Source organism: Zophobas morio, unplaced genomic scaffold (assembly GCF_036711695.1).
Source record: "Zophobas morio isolate AGI-343-1 ecotype UQ-CSIRO unplaced genomic scaffold, CSIRO_AGI_Zmor_V1 ptg000008l, whole genome shotgun sequence".
Taxonomy (NCBI): Eukaryota; Metazoa; Arthropoda; class Insecta; order Coleoptera; family Tenebrionidae; genus Zophobas; species Zophobas morio.
In genome coordinates this window covers 581737-603977 of record NW_026972113.1, presented here as the reverse complement: position 1 = coordinate 603977, position 22241 = coordinate 581737, and the positions used below count along the sequence as shown (strand labels likewise).

Sequence of the window (22241 nt, the reverse complement as noted above, 5' to 3'; positions counted from 1 at the left end):
GCCCCCTACCTCTCCACAAAGTGTCAGCAGTTGAAAATGTCGTTAATTTTGAAAGCAATCGTTCCCGTGGTGCAATTTTCTTGTGTATTTTGAATAAACCCCCCCGATTCGCCCCCCGCACAGTGCACCCCCTGCCCCACCCGCGCCGGCCGCCCCATTTCCCCTCGCGAAACCTCTCCCAAATTTCGACATTCCGTTTGGCGCGCTTTGAACAAACAGTTGTTTTAATGGCCGCAAATGTAATCGCTCTCGATGGACTTTGCTGAAGAGCGACGCCACAGCAGGTAACCCGTCCGCGCGCGCCAGCCGCCCCTCATGCGCCCCCGTCTGTTGCAGTGATCGCAGCCCCCAGAGCCAGGGGAGTGGAGCGCTCGCGTCGGGGGCCATGTAAGCCGTGACCTGGCGGCAGGAGTTGGCGTTGGCGATGACGTCCGTGAAGGCGAAGGGCAGAAAGGGCGCCGAGCCCGAGGAGGCCGCCGTGCCGGACTCCACCACCAGGGAGGCGGAGTTCTGCCCCGGCCAGGACGTGCTCCTGAAGCAGAAGGACGGCAGGTACTACTTGGGGACGGTGGTCGAGGTGGACGGCATCAGGGAGCAATGTCTGGTCAAGTTTGGGGACAACACAGACAGCTGGTCAAGCTTCAAGGATCTGACCAAGCTGAGCACGCCCCAGCAGGAGGACCTGCTGTGTGTCGTGTGCAAGAAGTCAGCGCCCAAGAACAAGAGGGAGATCACGGTGTGCGACAAGTGCGGCAGAGGGTATCACCAGAAGTGTCATCATCCGGAGATTCCAGCTGAGTGCCAGAAAGAAGGTAATGCGGGATAGGTTGAAATTCTTTTCGGCCGAATGATTCAGTTCTGAACTCATTCGTGGTGGGTTTATTTGGGGTTCATCTTTTTTTAAAGATTGCAGTGGTGGGCGGAGCTAAGCAGATACACTCATACAAAAATACCAGAAAATGGAAGCAGCCAAATGACAAATGAATAACCAAAAATTATTCACAAAATATTTATTTTCAGATATGTCAAACATGTTGTAATTTAATTAAGCACAAGTTTTAAATCAACCAAATCGTCTTTGCTGGACAATTGAATTCTTTAGTTAGGTTAAAAGCTGGTTTCCACTGGTTAATCCGATCTGTTACTAGAAAATTTATTCAACAAGAAAAAACACCACAGAAGTCTCTTGCATAAAACCGCAATTAAAGAGCTTTAAATTTTTCCAGAAGTACATATATGTAAATATTTTATGATATTTTTCTGTGTAGGCCGCCATATTTGGAAAATATTTTCAGTAGAACAATTTTTACAAGGCTGGGATTTGTTAATTTAGGCTTTTGTTTTTTCTTGGTCTTAAAACGGGAGTCAATTTGTCGATTTTTCAAAAAATAGTAATTTCTGTCGTGAAAAATAAGCGAAAAAGTCGTCTAGTAAGCAATGAAATTTAATATTAAAAAATTATATTGGCAATACTAACACGTTTCGTGTTTGGTTTGACAGTTCCTGTTAGAAAACTGTTAAATAAAGTGTCAAAAAGCTGCAATACCAACATCATTATTTTAAAACTAAATTTCATGGCCTATTATGATTGTCTGAAATATATAGTATCATTCGGAAAAAATAAAAAAAAATACCAAAGGTCATATTTTTGAAAAAGATTGAGATGTTGTTTGTAATAACGTCACCAACAGACAGACTGACGGAAATGGGAGTCTGGCATTTACGCCTTCTATAAACTGTGAAACGTCAAAAAATTCCCCATTCCTCCCTTAGTTTGCGCTGGAGAAATAAAAACAAACAAAAATGTTGTGTATCGGGGCAGTCAAGTGTAAAGTTTTTAATGCGAATGTGGGTATTAATTACCGAGGCGAAGCCGAGATAAGTTCATTACGAGGTACACACTATTTCTTTTAGCGGCTTAATCCTGCAATGAAAATGTGCTTCCACAGACAACACATTTTCGCAAATCTCCGAAAGCTTTTTTAAACCCTTGAATCAAATTCCATTGTTAGAGCCACAATTTCAAACCGTGACTCAAAGCAGATAAGTTTCATCGCGAATTCCTCCAATGACTTGCATTCTATCATCACGAAATGTGTTTTTAACGCGTCCACAAATAAAACGAGACTTAATTTTCGTTTCGAGAAATTTCGTCCAATTAGAACGAAGCTGCCGCAGGGTAACGCATTAAGTCCTTATCAATTTCCAGTATTTGTAAATTAAAGCTAATTAAGCAAATAGTTGAAATTTTATCGCGTTATAATTCGTGTATTCTGGGCGGAAATAACCGTTACGGTATCGCGTTTGCATGTGGAAAAGAGACAGGGAGAGGAAATTGACGCTTGACTGATTTGCTTGAGTAGACAGGATGTCCACAAGTTGGATATCTTCGTTCGAGTGTGGATTTTAACGGAGGGTCGGGGTCGCAGTTGTGCGGATGTTTTGAGGGATGCAACCCTAATCGGTACACTGTTATTAATTTGGAGGTTGGATGTTATTGATTCGTGGCATGTTCTTCGGTTTGAATTTTTTATGAATATGAATTTCCCCCCATTGTGAAAAACGCGACAGTCGTGAACTGTGCGTTTTTAATTTTATTTGTATTAATGCATTTCCGGTCTCAATTATTCACCGACAGTAGAAGGTTCCCACGGAATAGTTAAAAGAATGCTCATTTTCTTAACTAGAAATCCCCTCTTAAAAGTTGTTGACGTCATGTCAGAAAATTATTAAATATATATTTTTTATATTTATTCTTTTGAGCTTTAAAGTATATTAAGAATAATTTTCTGTTGTTAAATAGATGCGACATGGGTGTGCAGACGCTGCTTGAGCAGTGAACCTCATAGACTGAAAAAAAGTGATTCGAAGCATCTCAAACGAGAATCTTCTCGAAACACAGCTTCATCAAGTACTGATAGTTCATTTACTGCTCCCATAACAAAAGTATTACCATATGAAGTAAGTCAATCCACCAAAAAAAAAAAGTAAGAACGTTATAAACCGTATTATTGCAGTTAAACTCGCTTACTTGGGATACATATCACAGAGTGAACACGGAACATACCTACTGTTACTGCGGGGATAATGGCGAATGGTACAAACAAATGTTGCAATGTGGTAGGTGCAAACAGTGGTTTCATGAGAGATGTTTAGATTGTTTGCAATATCCTTTGTATTGTGGCGACAGGTAACTAGTAATTTTTGCGTTTTTAATTTTACGATTATTTGGATTCGCAGGTTTTACGTTTTCGTATGTTCAATTTGCAACCACGGTAAGGAATTTTTGAGAAGATTGGAGATGAAGTGGGTGGATTTGGTCCATTTGATGTTGTTCAATTTGACTGTGTACAATAGCAAGAAGTATTACGATCTGGATACGATCATCATTCCTTACATTAACGACAACTGGCACGCGTTACAGCTTCCACCAAAGGTAAGACGGAGTAAAAGCTTGATTTAATGGCAAGTTGAGAGTCGCAGTGTTGCGATGTTTGTTTTCATTTCAAGTGGAATAATTTATTGAAACTTGAAATCGTTTTCGATATGACGTAGAATGATTCATCGGTAGATAAAACCAGTCGATGCACAGGAATGTTTATTTGTTTCATGCGTATGTAATTGGTATGAACATGTTTATAAGGTGAAGAATAATTCCATTTTTAATTATAGCAGACGTAAAAAAAATTTTTGGATTTGTTGGACACGAAATATTAAAATTTTTTTAGAAAAAAAAGCTAACATTAAAATAAATGAGTGAATAGATGCTTGAAGTTGATATCGTACCACATTAGGATGTGGTAAGGAAAAGTTTTAAACACGATAAGTACCTACTGGAGTTGCTAGCAAAAATTCTTTACACTTCTACGCAAGACGCAGTTAAATATACCAAGTTCGATTTAACTTGGACGTGATTTTAAATTAATCGTGAAATTATGGTCTAATTTTATAATTAATTTATCGCCGGGTTTTGCTCAACGTAAGAATTATGTAACTACTAATAAATGAAAATTTCTATTAATATCTTTTATTTATTTTGGCTTTATTGTGGTAAATCAGTCAAATTATTATTTATTTTTAGGTAAAAAGTCCACTTAAATTTTATTGTTAGTGTTTTCTAGATACATAGTTTTTGATTTATGATGGATAATTAAGATTATTTAAACAAATTTATTATATAGTACATATTGTAACTCGTAACATTCAAATTTGATTTTCCCGCCCTCGAAGACTCGTGCTGTCACCTATAATAAGTTTATAACAATAATAAAAGCAGTAGTTCATTTGCAATAAAATAAGTGACTTTGTTTATAAGTTTTAAAAAATTAATAGTTCACGCAGTTGGCATTTCATGTTTAAAATTTGTCCATAATTTTTAACAGACAGGGATTTTTCGTTTTGTATGTTTTGGGAACTCGATTTTCAAATTTTTCAATATGTTTGTTTCGACTTCTGAACTTTTCTATATCTCGATTTTCGATTTTTCAACTTTCCGATCCATCGGTTTATCAAGATTTATATGTTTCGATTTTTCCATTTATCGATTTTGGGCTATTTCGATTTTCGGTCCTCTTATAAATTTTAGATTTTTCAGTTTCTTCATGTTTCGATTTCATGATCTTTCGATTTCGACATTTTTAATTTTGCAAAATGTATATCACAGTTACTTCCGTTATGCCAACATAAACACGAGAAAAGTACACAATTTTGTTTAAAAAGTACTACCAACAGACCCTGTAAATTTCTGATCACGCAGTACATATAACAAATAAATGAAGGCTTGAACAGGCAAGTAAAAATTCTGTCATTTGTCAAATCGTTCAATGAAATGTCAGTGCGTCAATGCTACCTTGTTACCAACACACGAACAGCAATGTTACACAAGGAATAAAACAAAAACGAGTGCACAATGCTTTTTGAAGAATTGAAGGACTAAATAACCAACCCTTAAAATTATTGTGTAATACCAATAATTATTTTATAGGTGGCAACGCTGATTGTGACAGATAGTCTACAGATGAGAGCGTCAGAACGAGTTTGACACTGACAGATGTGAAGAATACGATGTCAGTTACGACATCCGTTTAAAAAACATTGCGCATCAAGTAGTGACTGGATGTGTTTTATTTTTGTTTTCGATGCTCAAATGTTTTTTCTAGCGTCTAATAATAATTTAGATAGACAATAGAGCACTTTTCATTTTAACGGACAGTTTTTCCGGCAACAGAAAAGCGACTTTTAAATCAAGTTCACTACTCCGGGTGTTTTCTTTCTATTCTTGTCTTGATGCTCTATGTACATTTCACAATTGTATTTTTAGATCGCTTCGGTGAGCAGATCCGAGCGCCGCGACAACATCCTCTCGGTCCTCACCAACAACCGGAATCGCTTCAAGTGCGGCCGCGAGATCAAGAAGCGCACCACGATATGGGGCCTCCGAGTCCGCCTGCCCCCGCCCGCCCCCACCGTGACGATAACGTTCAGCGGGCGCGTCTCGGAGGAGGAGCTCCGCGAGATGTGGCAGGGGAACCGGCGCTTGCAGTTCCTCTCCCCTGCTGAAGGCGTGGTCGTGCCGTGCGACAACCACATGCGCGGCCTCATGATGGGCCTCGCCTACCAACAGAACAGCAACCCCTCCGAGACCGACTCGCCCTGCCCCAGTCCCGAAGTGGACCGCGAGGAGCCCGCCCCCATCCTCGCCGGCTGCGCCAAGAAGACGGTGCCGTTCTCGAACATCGGCAGCCAGCGGAGGAAGAGGCTGATGTCGGCCAGCGGGCGCGACCGGGACCGGGCGGGCCGTCCGAAGCGGAGAAACACGAACGACGGCGTGTGCCGGAACGAGTCGGAGGGCGGGTACTTGACGCGGCTCAGCCTCGACAACAAGAGCTACAAGAACAGCGAGTCGCTGCCGCTGACCCCGCCCACGTCGGTCTCGGCTCCGCCCACGCCGCCGGCGTCCGGCTCGAATTCGCTGCTGTCGGACGACTTCTCGGAGCACTCGACGGCGAAGGGGGGCAAGGCGAAGGAGAACGGCGGGGAGAACACGCCCTGCGACACGTCGGGAGACGAGACGTCGTCGAAGAGCACGCTGGATTTGATCATACCGCCGCCGAAGGACTTCGAGGGGAAGAATAATCCGTTCTTGACGTTGCTGAGGGGCGCGGGGGAGGACAGGACGAAGAAGAAGGGGAAGGAGATCACTTTACCATTACCTTTAACTGCTGTGATACCGGGCAAACCTGTCATGAGACCGACCAAACGTCAGCTGAGTGAAAAAGACATTTTCATTGGACCAAACGGGGAGGTGAAGAGGAGGAGGCTGAGGAGGAATAGGTGTCACCAGATGTACGTGGCGGGGCAGACGGCCAGTAAGACGGCGACGGTGATGCCGGTGCGGACGGACGCGAAGGAGTGGGGGCAGAGAGGGGCGCAACCGGGGACCAGTCAATTGAACGGCTGCGTGGACTATGCCCTCAACGGGAGAAGGTAAAGTATTTCTTCGAATTTCGAAAACAATATACGTTTGCGTCGATGGAATTGGCTGTACGTTGTAGTTGCATTCCCATTAAATTTTATTACTTGTAACGGGGATGTCAGGAATGCCAGAGAATTTTTTGGGCGACCGCTATCCCCAGGGGAGAGTACGTAGAGGCGAAAATTGCAGTCGATGCAAGATCGTGAGCAGTCATAGGTATAGTGGGGTTTCTGTCACATTTTGGCGAAAATTTTAAATTCGTACTTCAAATTTTCCCGCGAAAATTGAGCCAGAACCTCCACTATATAACTACTGCCATACAAGTGATTGTTGTGGCAAGTAAAAAACACGCAAGTGTCACGTGGTATAGAACGACATTTCTTGTTGAAATAAAAAAAAAAGTTTTTCCCCTGTACGAATTATCTAGTCGGTCTTCGTTATATTTTCCCAAAAAACTTCTAGTAATTTTAACATTAATTTCGTAACTTCCAGGTTAAAACTTCCGTGCTTATTTTTCCTGGTTCCATTTCTTTTTGGGTTTTTCTTAGCCCAGACCATGGAGTAGAGTTTAACACAATCTAGACAAAGACGGAAGTCCCCACATGCATTTACGACGCGAAGGTGAAATAAGTAGGTGTTTAACTCCTCCAAGAAGTTTCATCCAACGGTAACATGCTGTGCTAAAAGAACTTCAACACTCCAATGATTTACAAAATTTACACTAGTGTGTCTGTCACGCGTATTGGAAAAAATACTATGAATACAGTAGATGTTAATTTCGATCAGGAAACTCCCGTACACAGTTATCACACGGAGGTGAAATTCAATAGGTGAATAATTCCTCCAAGAAACTTCAATACAGACACTACACCACGATTAACTTGACAGTTACTACATAGAAATGCAATACCGGGAAAATGTCGGATTAACTCTCCATTACGCTCTTAACACTCAACTGGTGAGTCTGGAAAAAATAGTAAAAAAATTCCTTCTCACATTTTGGTTTTCATAAAAAAATGTTCGCAATTAATTTTAGATCCCTGGTGTTTTAATTTCTTATGAATTTGAAAAAGTTTTAAGCTAGTACTTGCTAGGATAAGACTGATTTTGGTAAATGAGATCCCTCTAAGAAAATAAAGGGTGGGTGGGGTAAGTACTTGCTAAAATAAGATCGATTTTGGCAAATGACATACCCTCTAAGAAAAGAGAGGGTGGGTGGGCGGGGTTAGTGCTTGCTACGATACGAATGATTTTGGCAAATGACATACCCTCTGAGAAAAGAGAGGGCGGGTGGGCGGGGCTAGTACCTGCTAAGAAAACTGTGATTTTAGCAAATGATATACCTTCTAAGAAAAGAGATGGTGGGTGGGCGGGGCTAGTAGCTGCTACACCCCGCCCCCTATTTTCTTAGGAGTATGTCATTTGCCAGAATCAGTCTTATCTTAGCAGGTACTAGCCCCACCCACCCGCCCTCTCTTTTCTTAGAGGGTATGTCATTGCCAAATCAATTTTATCTTAGACGATGATAAAAATGGTCAAAATTTGGAAACATTACGATTTTACTTTCATCCACAAGACAATTTTACCTTTATAAAATTACATTTTTTTTTTTCGCAATCTACGTCATCAAAAAAATTTATTACTTTTTTGGGACTCCCGAACCCCCATACTAACGTACTGAAGAGTTAATTCGCCATTTTCTAGACACCCCGTATAGTAAGTGTCCAGTTTCTCTAGGAAATGTTCGCACATAATCATATAGGAATAAAAAAATGTAGTAGGTGTCGAATTTCTCCAGGAAATCTCCAAAAACAGGTACCACTTGGAAAGTTGATGCAGTAATGTTTTAATTTCACAAGGAAATTTTTATCTTTTCCTTCGATATATCAAGGATAAAATATTATAAAAGAATAGAATAGATGTACAATTCCTTCAGGAAACCACAAATCAATATATGGAGGCAGAAGTAAAATATAATATTAAAATGTAGGTGTCCAGTTCCTCCAAGAAACATGGCCATGTAATCATTACATAGAAGTAAAGTATCGTAGGTGTCCAATCTCTCCAGGAAATCTAATATAGACGCCACACAGAACATTATAAATTAATGTATATCGAGAAAAAATATAATGAACATACAGTTGCCGCCAAAAAATTTCAGACGTCAATGTCATTCAGTCGTCAGATGGTGTAAAGCAACCTTTAGATGTTTCTAACCTAAATATTTGATAGTCATTTTTAACTTTTACATTTGACACTTACATGAATGTATTGTCTTTGCCATTTCTATTGAAACACCACCTGTTGATTTTGGTTAAAATTTAGCAATTGGTAACAGCTTTCGGTTGATTGACAACGGCTTTTAATTCCAAAATTGTCTGAATATGAACGTTGCCAAATTTACGATTAACAGGTGGTGTTTCAATAGAAATGGCAAAGACTATAGCTGTAGCGTAAGCTGGAATTTTGAAAGTTTGACATTTCAGCTGTCCAAAATAATGACAATAAAGCATAGACTACATTAAAATTTTTGACATGACAGAAAAGTGATGTTTGAAATTTTTTGTCGGAAACTGTAGAAATTAATTAACTTTATTGACAATTAGTCCATTAAGCCTTATAGGGATTGCTCTGATTATTAAAATTTAAAAACCGTGTCTGGCCAGCTTCATCTGAGTGAGTGGTTCATAGGCGTGACCTTGATTTATTTTTTGAAATGCGTGAAAATCTTGCGTATAGCCAATGCCGCCCTCTAAATCCCCGAATACACGTACGAGTTTTCTCCAAGCTAGACTGGCGACGTTGCTTGCACGACTCGCGTACGTGTACACTTCGCTTAACCTATAAGAACTGGCGATAATAATTAATGTTGTTCGTGAAGGTTGCGGCAACGTCCGGAGAAGCCCCCCGAGAAAGAAAAAACGCCGCCAACGCCGCCTTCCAAGCCCAGTCCCGTCAAGCAAGAGCCCGACATCAACATGGACGACCTCAAGACTTCAGTAAACATGTATTTCGGTGCGGCGAACAGGATCGCCGCCGGAGAGCGATTCACAGTGAGGGCGAAACGGATCGGACCTTCGGGAAAGATGGAGTTCCTGATAGAATGGGAAGGACCCGGAAACGGGATGACTTGATCCAAGTAATAGACTATACTACTTTCATTGTGTTCATGTGACCATTAATCTATGTTCATTTCGGCGCACATGGTCAAATCGAACAATATTTATTTATTTTGTTTAGCGTGTGGGCGTCGGCCGTTAAGGATGTAGAGAATTAGAGATCTTGTTGTGGCAAGTTCGTCGTCGGATTGCCACGAGCAGTTGTTAGCTGTTTTTGTTGGTGGGATTTGTTTGGAATTCTGGTGCTTTGTAAATAAAATTGTGACGAATGTTTGGTTTGTGGCCGAGGGTGGGAAATCGTCGACGGGTTTCAGCAGCTACGCTGGTGAAACGCGTCGATGGTTGGACGGTATTGCCAGTTGGGTTCAGATGCCACAAAATGGGGGCTTTGTCGTCTCTCTTTGAGTTCCTCGTCACTACAATTGGACAAAATTTCCATGTTGCCAAAGATGGAGTAATGGCGGCCGTTTAATCGTATGTCTTTTATTTGCGTAGCTGAAAATCAAATGTATATATAGTCGTACCGTAATTTTAAACTACTGCCAAACAATATTATGAGTCACTGCCATTATTGAAAAATAACATGAGTCCTAAATGTATGATTGTAATTCATTTGATGTATTTTTCTTTAACAGTTGTAACACTTGTGCGTACACGGTGTATGAAAAGTGTAATTGGATGTAGAAATTTCATATGTGATGTATATACAGAGCAGATTTAGTGTAAATCCAACTAAAGTTGTGATATAAAAAAATGGAAAAAATTAGGGAATATTAATTTTAATCGTTCGATGATTTACTCGCCATAGCGTGTATTTGGAGTTGAAAATTACATGGCCTTGACATTTCTATACACAAATCGCGAAGCATATTTTCAATAATATTAGTTGGGACATAAGTATATTTTGTTCATCACCTCTTATCTTAAGTATGTAGTTAATGAGACTGAACTTATTTTACTAGTTTTTATCCGGCGTGGAAACACCCTTTTTATTTGTAAAAAAAAGTGTAAATAATTTGGCCTAGGCCGTTCTATATTTGCAGATGTGTTGAAGTGCGCGTGTAACGCCACTGTCTTCAGTCAAAATTTGTATTTTTTATTAATATTAACGATAATTGTTAATAAAGCAACTTGTATTATACTCTCCCATTTTATTAGTTCCTTTTTTGTCCCAAACGCACGTTTTTTCGACGCAGCTTGGCGTCGACCACGAGCTGGGCCTGCCGCTTGAGATAGCCCCTCGACGGCACCTCCTCCTCTTCGTCGGAGCCCGGGGGCGGCGGCGGCGCCGGAGACGCTCCCGGCTGAGGCAGCGGGGTGCGGCGCACGAGGCCGCTGTACGGCGCCGGCAGCCACTTCTCCTCCACCGCCTCCACGGTCACGATCTGCAAACACAAGATAATTTAAAGCTACAAAAACCAGAAACGAGAGTACGTTTTCCTCCACTGCGTCTTCGATATTTTCGTTCTTGATTTTTTCGAAAACGGTGCGCAAGTCAGAGTTGATGGAGCTCACGATGAGGAGGATGTCGGTCTTGGGCATGGCCAGGGGGTTGATGCAGAGGTGGAGGTCTTGTAAAGCTGTTAAAATTGTTGTGATGGCTTTGTCTTTGGTGGATTTGAGGGATCGGAGGTTTTGGGAGCGCTGGTGCTCGACGTCGATGAGGGTTTGCATTTGTTCCATCTTGATCGATTTTCTGAAATATCGTTCAATTTTATGTTTTTTTTTTTTGACACATTAAAACGCACAATAAATATTTTTACTTCCCGAGCGTAAGCAAAGGAAGTATTGTAATCGAGTCCGTCGGCCGACTCTCTACTTTTACGTTTTCTCGATCTTTCATGACCCCTAGAAGACGAAGAAATAGGTCTCCCATTTCCGTCTGTCTGTCCGTCTGTCCGTCTGTTGTCCCGGATTTTATTAGACAGATAATCTCCGAAAGTACTCGACCGATTGTTGTGAAATTTTGTACTTATATTAAGAATATCATGTAGATGGTAAAACGCTAACCAAAATTTGTCTAATCATCCCCACCACTAATGCGATGACGTCACTTCAAAATTGTACATAGTAAATGGGTTTTCAATTGTATAAAATAACATAGTCCTACACATGTAGTTTACAACTCTGAATCGACTTTTCACCCGAAACGTCCAGATTTTTGGAAAAAAAATCAAAATTATAAAACAACATTTTGAAATTTAATTTTTAATCTGCTAACCAGAATGCTTTGAAATGTTGCAGATGTTTTAAGGCTATAAAGAGCATCATAAATCTTTAGTCAAAAAATATTTGCTTATCCCCTCCAAAAACTTGATGACGTCAGCTCAAAAGTTTGTGGAATAAATCATATCTAAAATGTACAAAATATGATGAGTCTGTACTTGTGATCTATCACTCCATTAATATTTTTTGGATTTGCATATACAGGGTGACTCAAAAAAATTAATGAATGCGTAAATATATTTTATTGATTTAATCAGGAACTACAAAACCGAATGCTCTGAAATCTTGCAGATGTTTTAAGGTCATAAAGAGCATAATAAATGTTTAGTCAAAATATATTTGCTTATCCCCTCCAAAAACTTGATGACGTCAGCTCGAAAGTTTGTCGAATAAATCATATCTAAAATGTACAAAATATGATGAGCCTGTACTTGTCATTTATCACTCCATTCATATTTTTTGGATTTGCATATACAGAGTGACTCAAAAAAATTAATGAATGCGTAAATATATTTTATTGATTTAATCAGGAACTACAAAACGGAATGCTCTGACATCTTGCAGATGTTTTAAGGTTATAAAGAGCATAATAAATGTTTAGTCAAAATATATTTGCTTATCCCCTCCAAAAACTTTATGACGTCAGCTCGAGAATTTGCCGAATAAATCATATCTAAAATGTACAAAATATGATCAGTCTGTACTTGTGATCTATCACTCCATTCATATTTTTTGGATTTGCATATACAGGGTGATTCAAGAAAATAAATGAAAGCGTAAATTTATTTTACTGATTTACTCAGGAACTACAAAACCGAATGCTTCGAAATCTTGAAGATATTTTAAAATTATCATAAGCATGGTAAATTTTTGATCAAAACGTATTTGGTCGTCCCCCCTAAAAAATTTATGATGTCACCACAAAATTTTGCTGAAAAAATCCTATCTAAAATGTACAAAATATGGTGAGTCTCTTCTTGTGATGTATCATTCCATTCAAATTTTTTCGATTTGCATATACAGGGTGACTCAAAAAAATTAATGAATGCGTAAATTTATTTTATTGATTTAATCAGGAACTACAAAACCGAATGCTTTGAAATCTTGCAGATGTTTTAAGGTTATAAAGAGCATAATAAATTTTTAGTCAAAATATATTTGGTTATCTTCTACAAAAAACTGATGACGTCAACTCAAAAGTTTGCCGAATAAATCGTGTCTAAAATGTACAAAATATGATGAGTCTGTACTTGTGATTTATCATTCCATTCATATTTTTGGATTTGCATATGCAGGGTGACTCAAAAAAATTAATGAAGGCGTGAATTTATTTTATCGATTTAATCAGGAATTACAAAACCGAATGCTTTGAAATCTTGGGAATATTTTAAAGTTATTATAAGCATGGTAAACTTTTGTTCAAAATGTATTTGTTCATCCCTCCTAAAAAAATTGATGACGTCACCCTTAAATTTTGCTGAATAAATCCTATCTAAAATGCAAAAAATATGATGAGTTTGTACTTGTGATTTATCATTCCATTCATATTTTTTAGATTTTCTTAAGAGGTGGTTCAAAAAAATTAATGAAGTCAATTTATTTTATTGATTAAATTAAAGGCAACACTTATTATTAGTATTACACCCCAACCAACCCAATTTGGTAGACACAAAATTTGTTAAAGGAAAAACTCGGTTGAAACATAAGGGTAGCACTCTTATTTACATCGACTTTAACATTACAGACCTGCATTTGTTTTATGCGCTCACTTGGTTCCGCGAATGTGAAATAGACATGTTTATAATCAACCAATTGTGAATTTCACCGTCAAGAATTAAAATAAAACCCAATGTTTTATATAATAAGCGGAAGTCGAAGCAATAAAACCCATGGTCGTTTTGTTTACAGTTTCTCTGTTTGACTCTCACGTATACTGTTACGCCTGTCATCTTAAATTAAGAATGTTTATACATACACGATTTTCAGTTGCCTCTGATACGTAGGTATACGTGAGTAAATTGTTTCGTTATTTTATTGATTATTACAAATCAATATTCAAAACGACCCAATTCATTTTCCCGAAAATTTGAGAATATAATAATTTTATTCTTAGTATTACACTACATCTATCCCAACTGATATACGTGTCCTTGCAAAAATGTTGATGACGTCATCGCAATTTTTTTTTAAATTCCCACTACAAAAATGTAATGAGAAAAAAACACAATAGGCATGCAGTCGTCAAGTTTCCGACAGCGAGGGAAGTACTGTCTAAACTCTTTAGACCAATTTTTTTTATATTACACCTGAACGTGCACACTGCGCTCGCATTTTAAGCGTCTTTTTTCAGCGAAGAAACCTGACCTGACCTGACAAGCATCAGGTATGAGGGAATATATAAATTCGGTACCTACCTTTCGCTATCTTTCACCTCCGCATATTTATAAAACTCCAACTCCGACGTCAAATCCTCCAACTCCTTCTCCAGCGTCATCTTCTCCTCCTCCGCCTTCTCCCTCAGCATAATCAACCTCTCCAACGTATCCCTCTGAGCACTAAACTTCTGCAAAACCTGTTCCGTACTACTGGCTCCAGTAGCCTGCTTCAGCACCTCGAAAGCTCTAGAAAGCACATTTTCAGGAGGAGACGGCGTTTCGGGTATTTCATCATCAGTAGCAGTTTGTACGTCTTCGGCGGTCCCAGTGGACGGGCGCGGGTTCGATTTGGTGACTTGGAAAATACGTTTTTCCAGAAGTTCTAGTTCTTGGCGCCGTTTGGTCACCAACCGGCGCCCCTCAGAGGTTTGACGATCTCGGGAGTTGGCTTTGGCTGTGGCGAGCTTTTCCTCACGAAGGAGGTGGTTTCGGGCCGTCCCGCGTTTCTGGGTGGCTTCGTTCATCACCTGGATGTAAAGACCGCGATGAGTCGATATTTCCTGGCAAATTATCTTTTTTTTTTTTTCGTATTTTTTGACTCACCTGCTGCAGCGCATTAATGTCGCTCTTCTGCTCCTCCAGTTGTTCTTCGATTTTTTTAATGTTACTTTCAAACCTCGCCGCATCTCTCATCAGCGACTTTTTTATATCACGATAACGGACTGAAATGTGATTTGCCTCACGCAATTGAATTTCGACAGCGTGAATGCTGTTCTGTAAATCACAGGTTGCCTGAAATTGAGCTCGATTATAAAATTGGTCGGTTTAAATAAAGTGTAGGACTTTTCTTGTGGGTTTGTCGACTTTTTCCACCACCTCTTTTTGCGCTTTTTGGGAAACGAGGGTTTGGTAGTCTTTTCCCAGTTCGGATAGGAACTTCTGGCGCTGGAAAGGATAAAACGAAAATGTGGTATAATGAGGGCGTTCAACTGGATGTTCAAGAATGTGGTGTTCATTTTTCGGCGTTTGTCGTTATGCGACCGAGCTAATTGGCGATTAGCGGCGGGAGGATAAAATGAGTAAATTAATTCAGGTTTGAAATTGATATATTGTCATGGTATAACCTAATTTTTTTAAATATAGTTGGGTTAGAATTGTTTTTTATTTCCTGAGCGTAACCTATGACGTTCCATCAGGACCCCTAGAATACGAAAAATGACGTCATCTCAATATTTTGCCGAATAAATCCTGTCTAAAAATATGCAAAATATTACGACTCTGAACATTTTTGGTGATTTTTATTAGTCCTGTTTTTGAATTAATTATTAAGTTTTTGTTTGTGTGAAAAAATGGTTGGGTTTGCAAGTTTATTCTGAAAATGGACACTTCAGATGTTGCATTAGGAGTGGTTATATCACACTGAAAATTAGGAAAAGGTAGGTAAGTCCATCACACACGTTAGGTAAACAAATAAACGAAATGTACGAGTCTCAAGGCATAAAAAATTCCACGACCATTTTCAAAAAGAACAATTACAAATTCCCCAACACCTATAATTAACGTCAAGATGTGAAAGTAGCGAAATTTCAAGAACAATCGACATTTGAGAAGATGTACTTCTTAAAAAATTTACAAAGTTGTTTACTAGGAAGTTCCCCGCCTCTTTCAAAAATAATACAAAAAGCAGAGAACTGTCGAACGAAATGTAATTATCTTAACGTAAATTGCTCAGTAATTACTAGTTGGTTTTATTTACCTTCTTGGTTTTATAAGTTACCAGATTCAGCGCCTTCGATTTGTCAATAATTTGCAAATCCAACAACTCTTTAATTTCTCCTACATCCTTGTCCTCGCAGGGCCCCACCAGCCGCTCCAATCGCTTACTCAACACTTTAACCCCCGCCGTAGCCTGCGTTTTATCCTTCAACTCCTTCACCAACTCCGTGATCTCCTTCTTCAGCTTGTGGATTTCCTCACAATTCGTTTTTCTCTCGACTTCGCAGTCCTCGAACGCCGCTTTTCTTTGTCCCTCTACAAACCACGCTTTTTTCAAAACCCCCGTTAATCACGCCCCACTTTGCTCCGCCACTGGCTTGCATAATATTTGGACAGCTCTCGACGCGTGTAAAAAGTGTATTCACGCCTTTTCCTGTGAGAAATGCTGGCCCGAATGAATTAGCTCTTGTAAACATTCTAACTTTGTGAACTGTTAATTCCTTGACTTTTATCTATTCTTTTTTGGTGTGAGTTTGTTGGTGAATTATTGTGGCACACGGAATTATGTATCAATTTTGCAAATTGCAGTCTTAGCGCAGTCGGTAATGACTTTATCCGTTAGAATATAATTTCCTATTTTAGCTGTGGGACTGGTGGAATGTGTTACACTTACCGGAAAGTTGGATCTTTTTTTTTATTTCCAGCATTTGTTTGTTGATATTGGCTGGTGTTGGGTTGGATTGCTCTTGTTCTGATTTCATTTTGGGAGGAAATAAATAAAAATAATGGGAATGGACGAGGCGAGTGAGAAAATTTTATCGACCAAACACGGCTGTGGTAGCGGAACTTGTGGTAGGGGAGCGCACACCAAAATGTTCCTCTGGCAAGATGCATTTTGCGTATTTTATTCAATTCAGGCTTATAATAGTTTTAGTCATCTGTTTTGATGCGATAAACTCATTCAAATCGAACAAATATCTACGTGAGATTCTTTCGTTGTTGTATCTGTGTTCTTTTCCCGAAGATAAATATTTTTTCTGGAATTAATACTTATTAAGCCCGGTTGAGACAACTTTTAAAAAATTCATCTAAAAATTGTGAAAAAATTCAGGGACGTAGAACTCGACATGCTGATTCCAAAAATATAGCATGTTGATGGTCACGGACGAACATTTTCGAAAGAATCGGTACGAAATGCGGATTTTTGAAGATTTCTAAAAATTTCAATATTTCAACGGTCGAGTCCGGAAAAACGGTTGCAGTGATCAAAGAATCGAGGCCGGAAATGAGTTCTAGAGCTCGAAATCTTCAAGAAATTGTGTTTAGTTAAGTTTCGAAAATGTCAAAAATTGGCCGAAATTTGAAGAAGGGGGGACCATTGGAAAAATTTCACTGTTCAAAAAAGTCGTCTAAAAATTGCGAAAAAATTCAGAGACGTAGATCTCGACATGCTGATTCCAAAAATATAGCATGTTGATGGTCACGGACGAACATTTTCGAAAGAATCGTTACGAAATGCGGATTTTTGACAATTTCTAAAAATTTTGATATTTCAACGGTCGATTCCGGAAAAACAGTTGCAGTCATCAAAGAATCGAGGCCGGAAATGAATTGTAGAGCTCGAAATACACAAGAAAATGTGTTTAGTTAAGTTTCGAAAATGTCAAAAATTGACCGAAATTTGAAGAAGGGGGGACCATTGGAAAAATTTCACTGTTCAAAAAAGTCGTCTAAAAATTGCGAAAAAATTCAGAGACGTAGATCTCGACATGCTGATTCCAAAAATGTAGCATGTTGATGGTCACGGACGAACATTTTCGAAAGAATCGGTACGAAATGCGGATTTTTGACAATTTCTGAAAATTTCGATATTTCAACGGTCGATTCCGGAAAAACGGTTGCAGTGATCAAAGAATCGAGGCCGGAAATGAGTTCTAGAGCTCGAAATCTACAAGAAAATGTGTTTAGTTAAGTTTCGAAAATGTCAAAAATTGGCCGAAATTTGAAGAAGGGGGGACCATTGGAAAAATTTCACTGTTCAAAAAAGTCGTCAAAAAATTGCGAAAAAATTCAGGGACGTAGATCTCGACATGCTGATTCCAAAAATATAACATGTTGATGGTCACGGACGAACATTTTCAAAAGAATCGGTACGAAATGCGGATTTTTGACAATTTCTATAAATTTCGATATTTTAACTGTCGATTCCGGAAAAACGGTTGCAGTCATCAAATAATCGAGGCCGGAAATGAGTTCTAGAGCTCGAAATCTACAAAAAAATGTGTTTAGTTAAGTTTCGAAAATGTCAAAAATTGGCCGAAATTTGAAGAAGGTGGGACCATTGGAAAAATTTCACTGTTCAAAAAAGTCGTCAAAAAATTGCGAAAAAATTCAGGGACGTAGATCTCGACATGCTGATTCCAAAAATATAACATGTTGATGGTCACGGACGAACATTTTCGAAAGAATCGGTACGAAATGCGGATTTTTGACAATTTCTATAAATTTCGATATTTCAACGGTCGATTCCGGAAAAACGGTTGCAGTGATCAAAGAATCGAGGCCGGAAATGAGTTCTAGAGCTCGAAATCTACAAGAAAATGTGTTTAGTTAAGTTTCGAAAATGTCAAAAATTGGCCGAAATTTGAAGAAGGGGGGACCATTGGAAAAATTTCACTGTTCAAAAAAATCGTCTAAAAATTGCGAAAAAATTCAGAGACGTAGATCCCGACATGCTGATTCCAAAAATGTAGCATGTTGATGGTCACGGACGAACATTTTCGAAAGAATCGGTACGAAATGCGAGTTTTTGACAATTTCTATAAATTTCGATATTTCAACGGTCGATTCCGGAAAAACGGTTGCAGTCATCAAAGAATCGAGGCCGGAAATGAGTTCTAGAGCTCGAAATCTACAAAAAAATGTGTTTAGTTAAGTTTCGAAAATGTCAAAAATTGGCCGAAATTTGAAGAAGGTGGGACCATTGGAAAAATTTCACTGTTCAAAAAAGTCGTCTAAAAATTGCGAAAAAATTCAGGGACGTAGATTTCGACATGCTGATTCCAAAAATATAACATGTTGATGGTCACGGACGAACATTTTCGAAGGAATCGGTACGAAATGCGGATTTTTGACAATTTCTAAAAATTTTGATATTTCAACGGTCGATTCCGGAAAAACGGTTGCAGTGATCAAAGAATCGAGGCCGGAAATGAGTTCTAGAGCTCGAAATCTACAAGAAAATGTGTTTAGTTAAGTTTCGAAAATGTCAAAAATTGGCCGAAATTTGAAGAAGGGGGGACCATTGGAAAAATTTCACTGTTCAAAAAAGTCGTCAAAAAATTGCGAAAAAATTCAGGGACGTAGATCTCGACATGCTGATTCCAAAAATATAACATGTTGATGGTCACGGACGAACATTTTCGAAAGAATCGGTACGAAATGCGGATTTTTGACAATTTCTATAAATTTCGATATTTTAACTGTCGATTCCGGAAAAACGGTTGCAGTCATCAAAGAATCGAGGCCGGAAATGAGTTCTAGAGCTCGAAATCTACAAAAAAATGTGTTTAGTTAAGTTTCGAAAATGTCAAAAATTGGCCGAAATTTGAAGAAGGTGGGACCATTGGAAAAATTTCACTGTTCAAAAAAGTCGTCAAAAAATTGCGAAAAAATTCAGGGACGTAGATCTCGACATGCTGATTCCAAAAATATAACATGTTGATGGTCACGGACGAACATTTTCGAAAGAATCGGTACGAAATGCGGATTTTTGACAATTTCTATAAATTTCGATATTTCAACGGTCGATTCCGGAAAAACGGTTGCAGTCATCAAAGAATCGAGGCCGGAAATGAGTTCTAGAGCTCGAAATCTACAAGAAAATGTGTTTAGTTAAGTTTCGAAAATGACAAAAATTGGCCGAAATTTGAAGAAGTGGGTACCATTGGAAAAATTTCACTGTTCAAAAAAGTCGTCAAAAAATTGCGAAAAAATTCAGGGACGTCGATCTCGACATGCTGATTCCAAAAATGTAGCATGTTGATGGTCACGGATGAACATTTTCGAATGAATCGTTACAAAATGCGGATTTTTGACAATTTCTAAAAATTTCGATATTTTAACTTTCGATTCCGGAAAAACGGTTACAGTCATCAAAGAATCGAGGCCGGAAATGAGTTCTAGAGCTCGAAATCTACAAAAAAATGTGTTTAGTTAAGTTTCGAAAATGTCAAAAATTGGCCGAAATTTGAAGAAGGTGGGACCATTGGAAAAATTTCACTGTTCAAAAAAGTCGTCTAAAAATTGCGAAAAAATTCAGGGACGTAGATTTCGACATGCTGATTCCAAATATATAACATGTTGATGGTCACGGACGAACATTTTCAAAGGAATCGGTACGAAATGCGGATTTTTGACAATTTCTAAAAATTTCGATATTTCAACGGTCGATTCCGGAAAAACGGTTGGGGTCATCAAAGAATCGAGGCCGGAAATGAGTTCTAGAGCTCGAAATCTACAAGAAAATGTGTTTAGTTAAGTTTCGAAAATGTCAAAAATTGGCCGAAATTTGAAGAAGGGGGGACCATTGGAAAAATTTCACTGTTCAAAAAAGTCGTCTAAAAATTGCGAAAAAATTCAGGGACGTAGATTTCGACATGCTGATTCCAAAAATATAACATATTGATGGTCACGGACGAACATTTTCGAAAGAATCGGTACGAAATGCGGATTTTTGACAATTTCTAAAAATTTCGATATTTCAACGGTCGATTCCGGAAAAACGGTTGGGGTCATCAAAGAATCGAGGCCGGAAATGAGTTCTAGAACTCGAAATCTACAAGAAAATGTGTTTAGTTAAGTTTCGAAAATGTCAAAAATTGGCCGAAATTTGAAGAAGGGGGGACCATTGGAAAAATTTCACTGTTCAAAAAAGTCGTCAAAAAATTGCGAAAAAATTCAGGGACGTAGATTTCGACATGCTGATTCCAAAAATATAACATGTTGATGGTCACGGACGAACATTTTCGAAAGAATCGGTACGAAATGCGGATTTTTGACAATTTCTATAAATTTCGATATTTTAACTTTCGATTCCGGAAAAACGGTTACAGTCATCAAAGAATCGAGGCCGGAAATGAGTTCTAGAGCTCGAAATCTACAAGAAAATGTGTTTAGTTAAGTTTCGAAAATCTCAAAAATTGGCCGAAATTTGAAGAAGGGGCGACCATTGGAAAAATTTCACTGTTCAAAAAAGTCGTCTAAAAATTGCGAAAAAATTCAGGGACGTAGATTTCGACATGCTGGTTCCAAAAATATAACATGTTGATGGTCACGGACGAACATTTTCGAAAGAATCGGTACGAAATGCGGATTTTTGACAATTTCTATAAATTTCGATATTTCAACGGTCGATTCCGGAAAAACGGTTAGAGTCATCAAAGAATCGAGGCCGGAAATGAGTTCTAGAGCTCGAAATCTACAAGAAAATGTGTTTAGTTAAGTTTCGAAAATGTCAAAAATTGGCCGAAATTGGAAAAATTTCACTGTTCAAAAAAGTCGTCTAAAAATTGCGAAAAAATTCAGAGACGTAGATCTCGACATGCTGATTCCAAAAATGTAGCATGTTGATGGTCACGGACGAACATTTTCGAAAGAATCGGTACGAAATGCGAATTTTTGACAATTTCTATAAATTTCGATATTTCAACGGTCGATTCCGGAAAAACGGTTGCAGTCATCAAAGAATTGAGGCCGGAAATGAGTTCTAGAGCCCGAAATCTACAAGAAAATGTGTTTAGTTAAGTTTCGAAAATGTCAAAAATTGGCCGAAATTTGAAGAAGGGGGGACCATTGGAAAAATTTCACTGTTCAAAAAAATCGTCTAAAAATTGCGAAAAAATTCAGAGACGTAGATCCCGACATGCTGATTCCAAAAATGTAGCATGTTGATGGTCACGGACGAACATTTTCGAAAGAATCGGTACGAAATGCGAATTTTTGACAATTTCTATAAATTTCGATATTTCAACGGTCGATTCCGGAAAAACGGTTGCAGTCATCAAAGAATCCAGGCCGGAAATGAGTTCTAGAGCTCGAAATCTTCAAGAAAATGTGTTTAGTTAAGTTTCGAAAATGTCAAAAATTGGCCGAAATTTGAAGAAGGTGGGACCATTGGAAAAATTTCACTGTTCAAAAAAGTCGTCTAAAAATTGCGAAAAAATTCAGGGACGTAGATTTCGACATGCTGATTCCAAAAATATAACATGTTGATGGTCACGGACGAACGTTTTCGAAAGAATCGGTACGAAATGCGGATTTTTGACAATT

The 22241-nt window shown here is 38.6% G+C and overlaps 2 protein-coding genes across 3 annotated transcripts; one reads left to right on the top strand and one right to left on the bottom strand.

Annotated features, from left to right (window-relative positions):
- Nucleotides 1-7: 7 nt before the first annotated feature.
- Nucleotides 8-10735, top strand: LOC135124959 (polycomb protein Pcl). 2 transcript variants are annotated; one of them, XM_064050190.1, is made up of 7 exons: nucleotides 8-284; nucleotides 337-812; nucleotides 2804-2961; nucleotides 3018-3190; nucleotides 3241-3436; nucleotides 5321-6486; nucleotides 9357-10735. In XM_064050190.1, the coding sequence occupies exons 2-7, from the start codon at nucleotides 425-427 to the stop codon at nucleotides 9607-9609; spliced, it is 2334 nt and encodes a 777-aa protein (XP_063906260.1). In that variant the 5' UTR covers nucleotides 8-284; nucleotides 337-424; the 3' UTR covers nucleotides 9610-10735. The 2 variants fall into 2 exon arrangements, with proteins under 2 accessions (XP_063906260.1, XP_063906261.1); XM_064050191.1 differs by having other exon boundaries at nucleotides 8-812.
- A 13-nt stretch (nucleotides 10736-10748) lies between these two features.
- On the bottom strand, nucleotides 10749-16672 carry LOC135125508 (uveal autoantigen with coiled-coil domains and ankyrin repeats). Its single transcript, XM_064051168.1, has 7 exons — nucleotides 16585-16672; nucleotides 15952-16226; nucleotides 15039-15140; nucleotides 14799-14987; nucleotides 14235-14722; nucleotides 11029-11290; nucleotides 10749-10979 (listed from the first exon to the last, which is right to left on the bottom strand). Exons 1-7 carry the CDS (start codon nucleotides 16670-16672, stop codon nucleotides 10749-10751), a joined length of 1635 nt encoding a protein of 544 aa, XP_063907238.1.
- Between the last annotated feature and the right edge of the window lie 5569 nt (nucleotides 16673-22241).

Excerpts from the sequence above, each read along its gene's own strand:
- LOC135124959 (XM_064050190.1), top strand. The coding sequence starts at position 425 with ATGACGTCCGTGAAGGCGAAGGGCAGAAAGGGCGCCGAGCCCGAGGAG. Across the intron at positions 3,191-3,240 it reads CCTTTGTATTGTGGCGACAG|GTTTTACGTTTTCGTATGTT; the intron begins GTAACTAGTAAT and ends TTGGATTCGCAG. Across the intron at positions 3,437-5,320 it reads CGTTACAGCTTCCACCAAAG|ATCGCTTCGGTGAGCAGATC; the intron begins GTAAGACGGAGT and ends TTGTATTTTTAG.
- LOC135125508 (XM_064051168.1), bottom strand. The coding sequence starts at position 16,672 with ATGAAATCAGAACAAGAGCAATCCAACCCAACACCAGCCAATATCAAC. Across the intron at positions 16,227-16,584 it reads AAAAAAGATCCAACTTTCCG|AGGGACAAAGAAAAGCGGCG; the intron begins GTAAGTGTAACA and ends CGTGGTTTGTAG. Across the intron at positions 14,723-14,798 it reads ACATTAATGCGCTGCAGCAG|GTGATGAACGAAGCCACCCA; the intron begins GTGAGTCAAAAA and ends CTTTACATCCAG.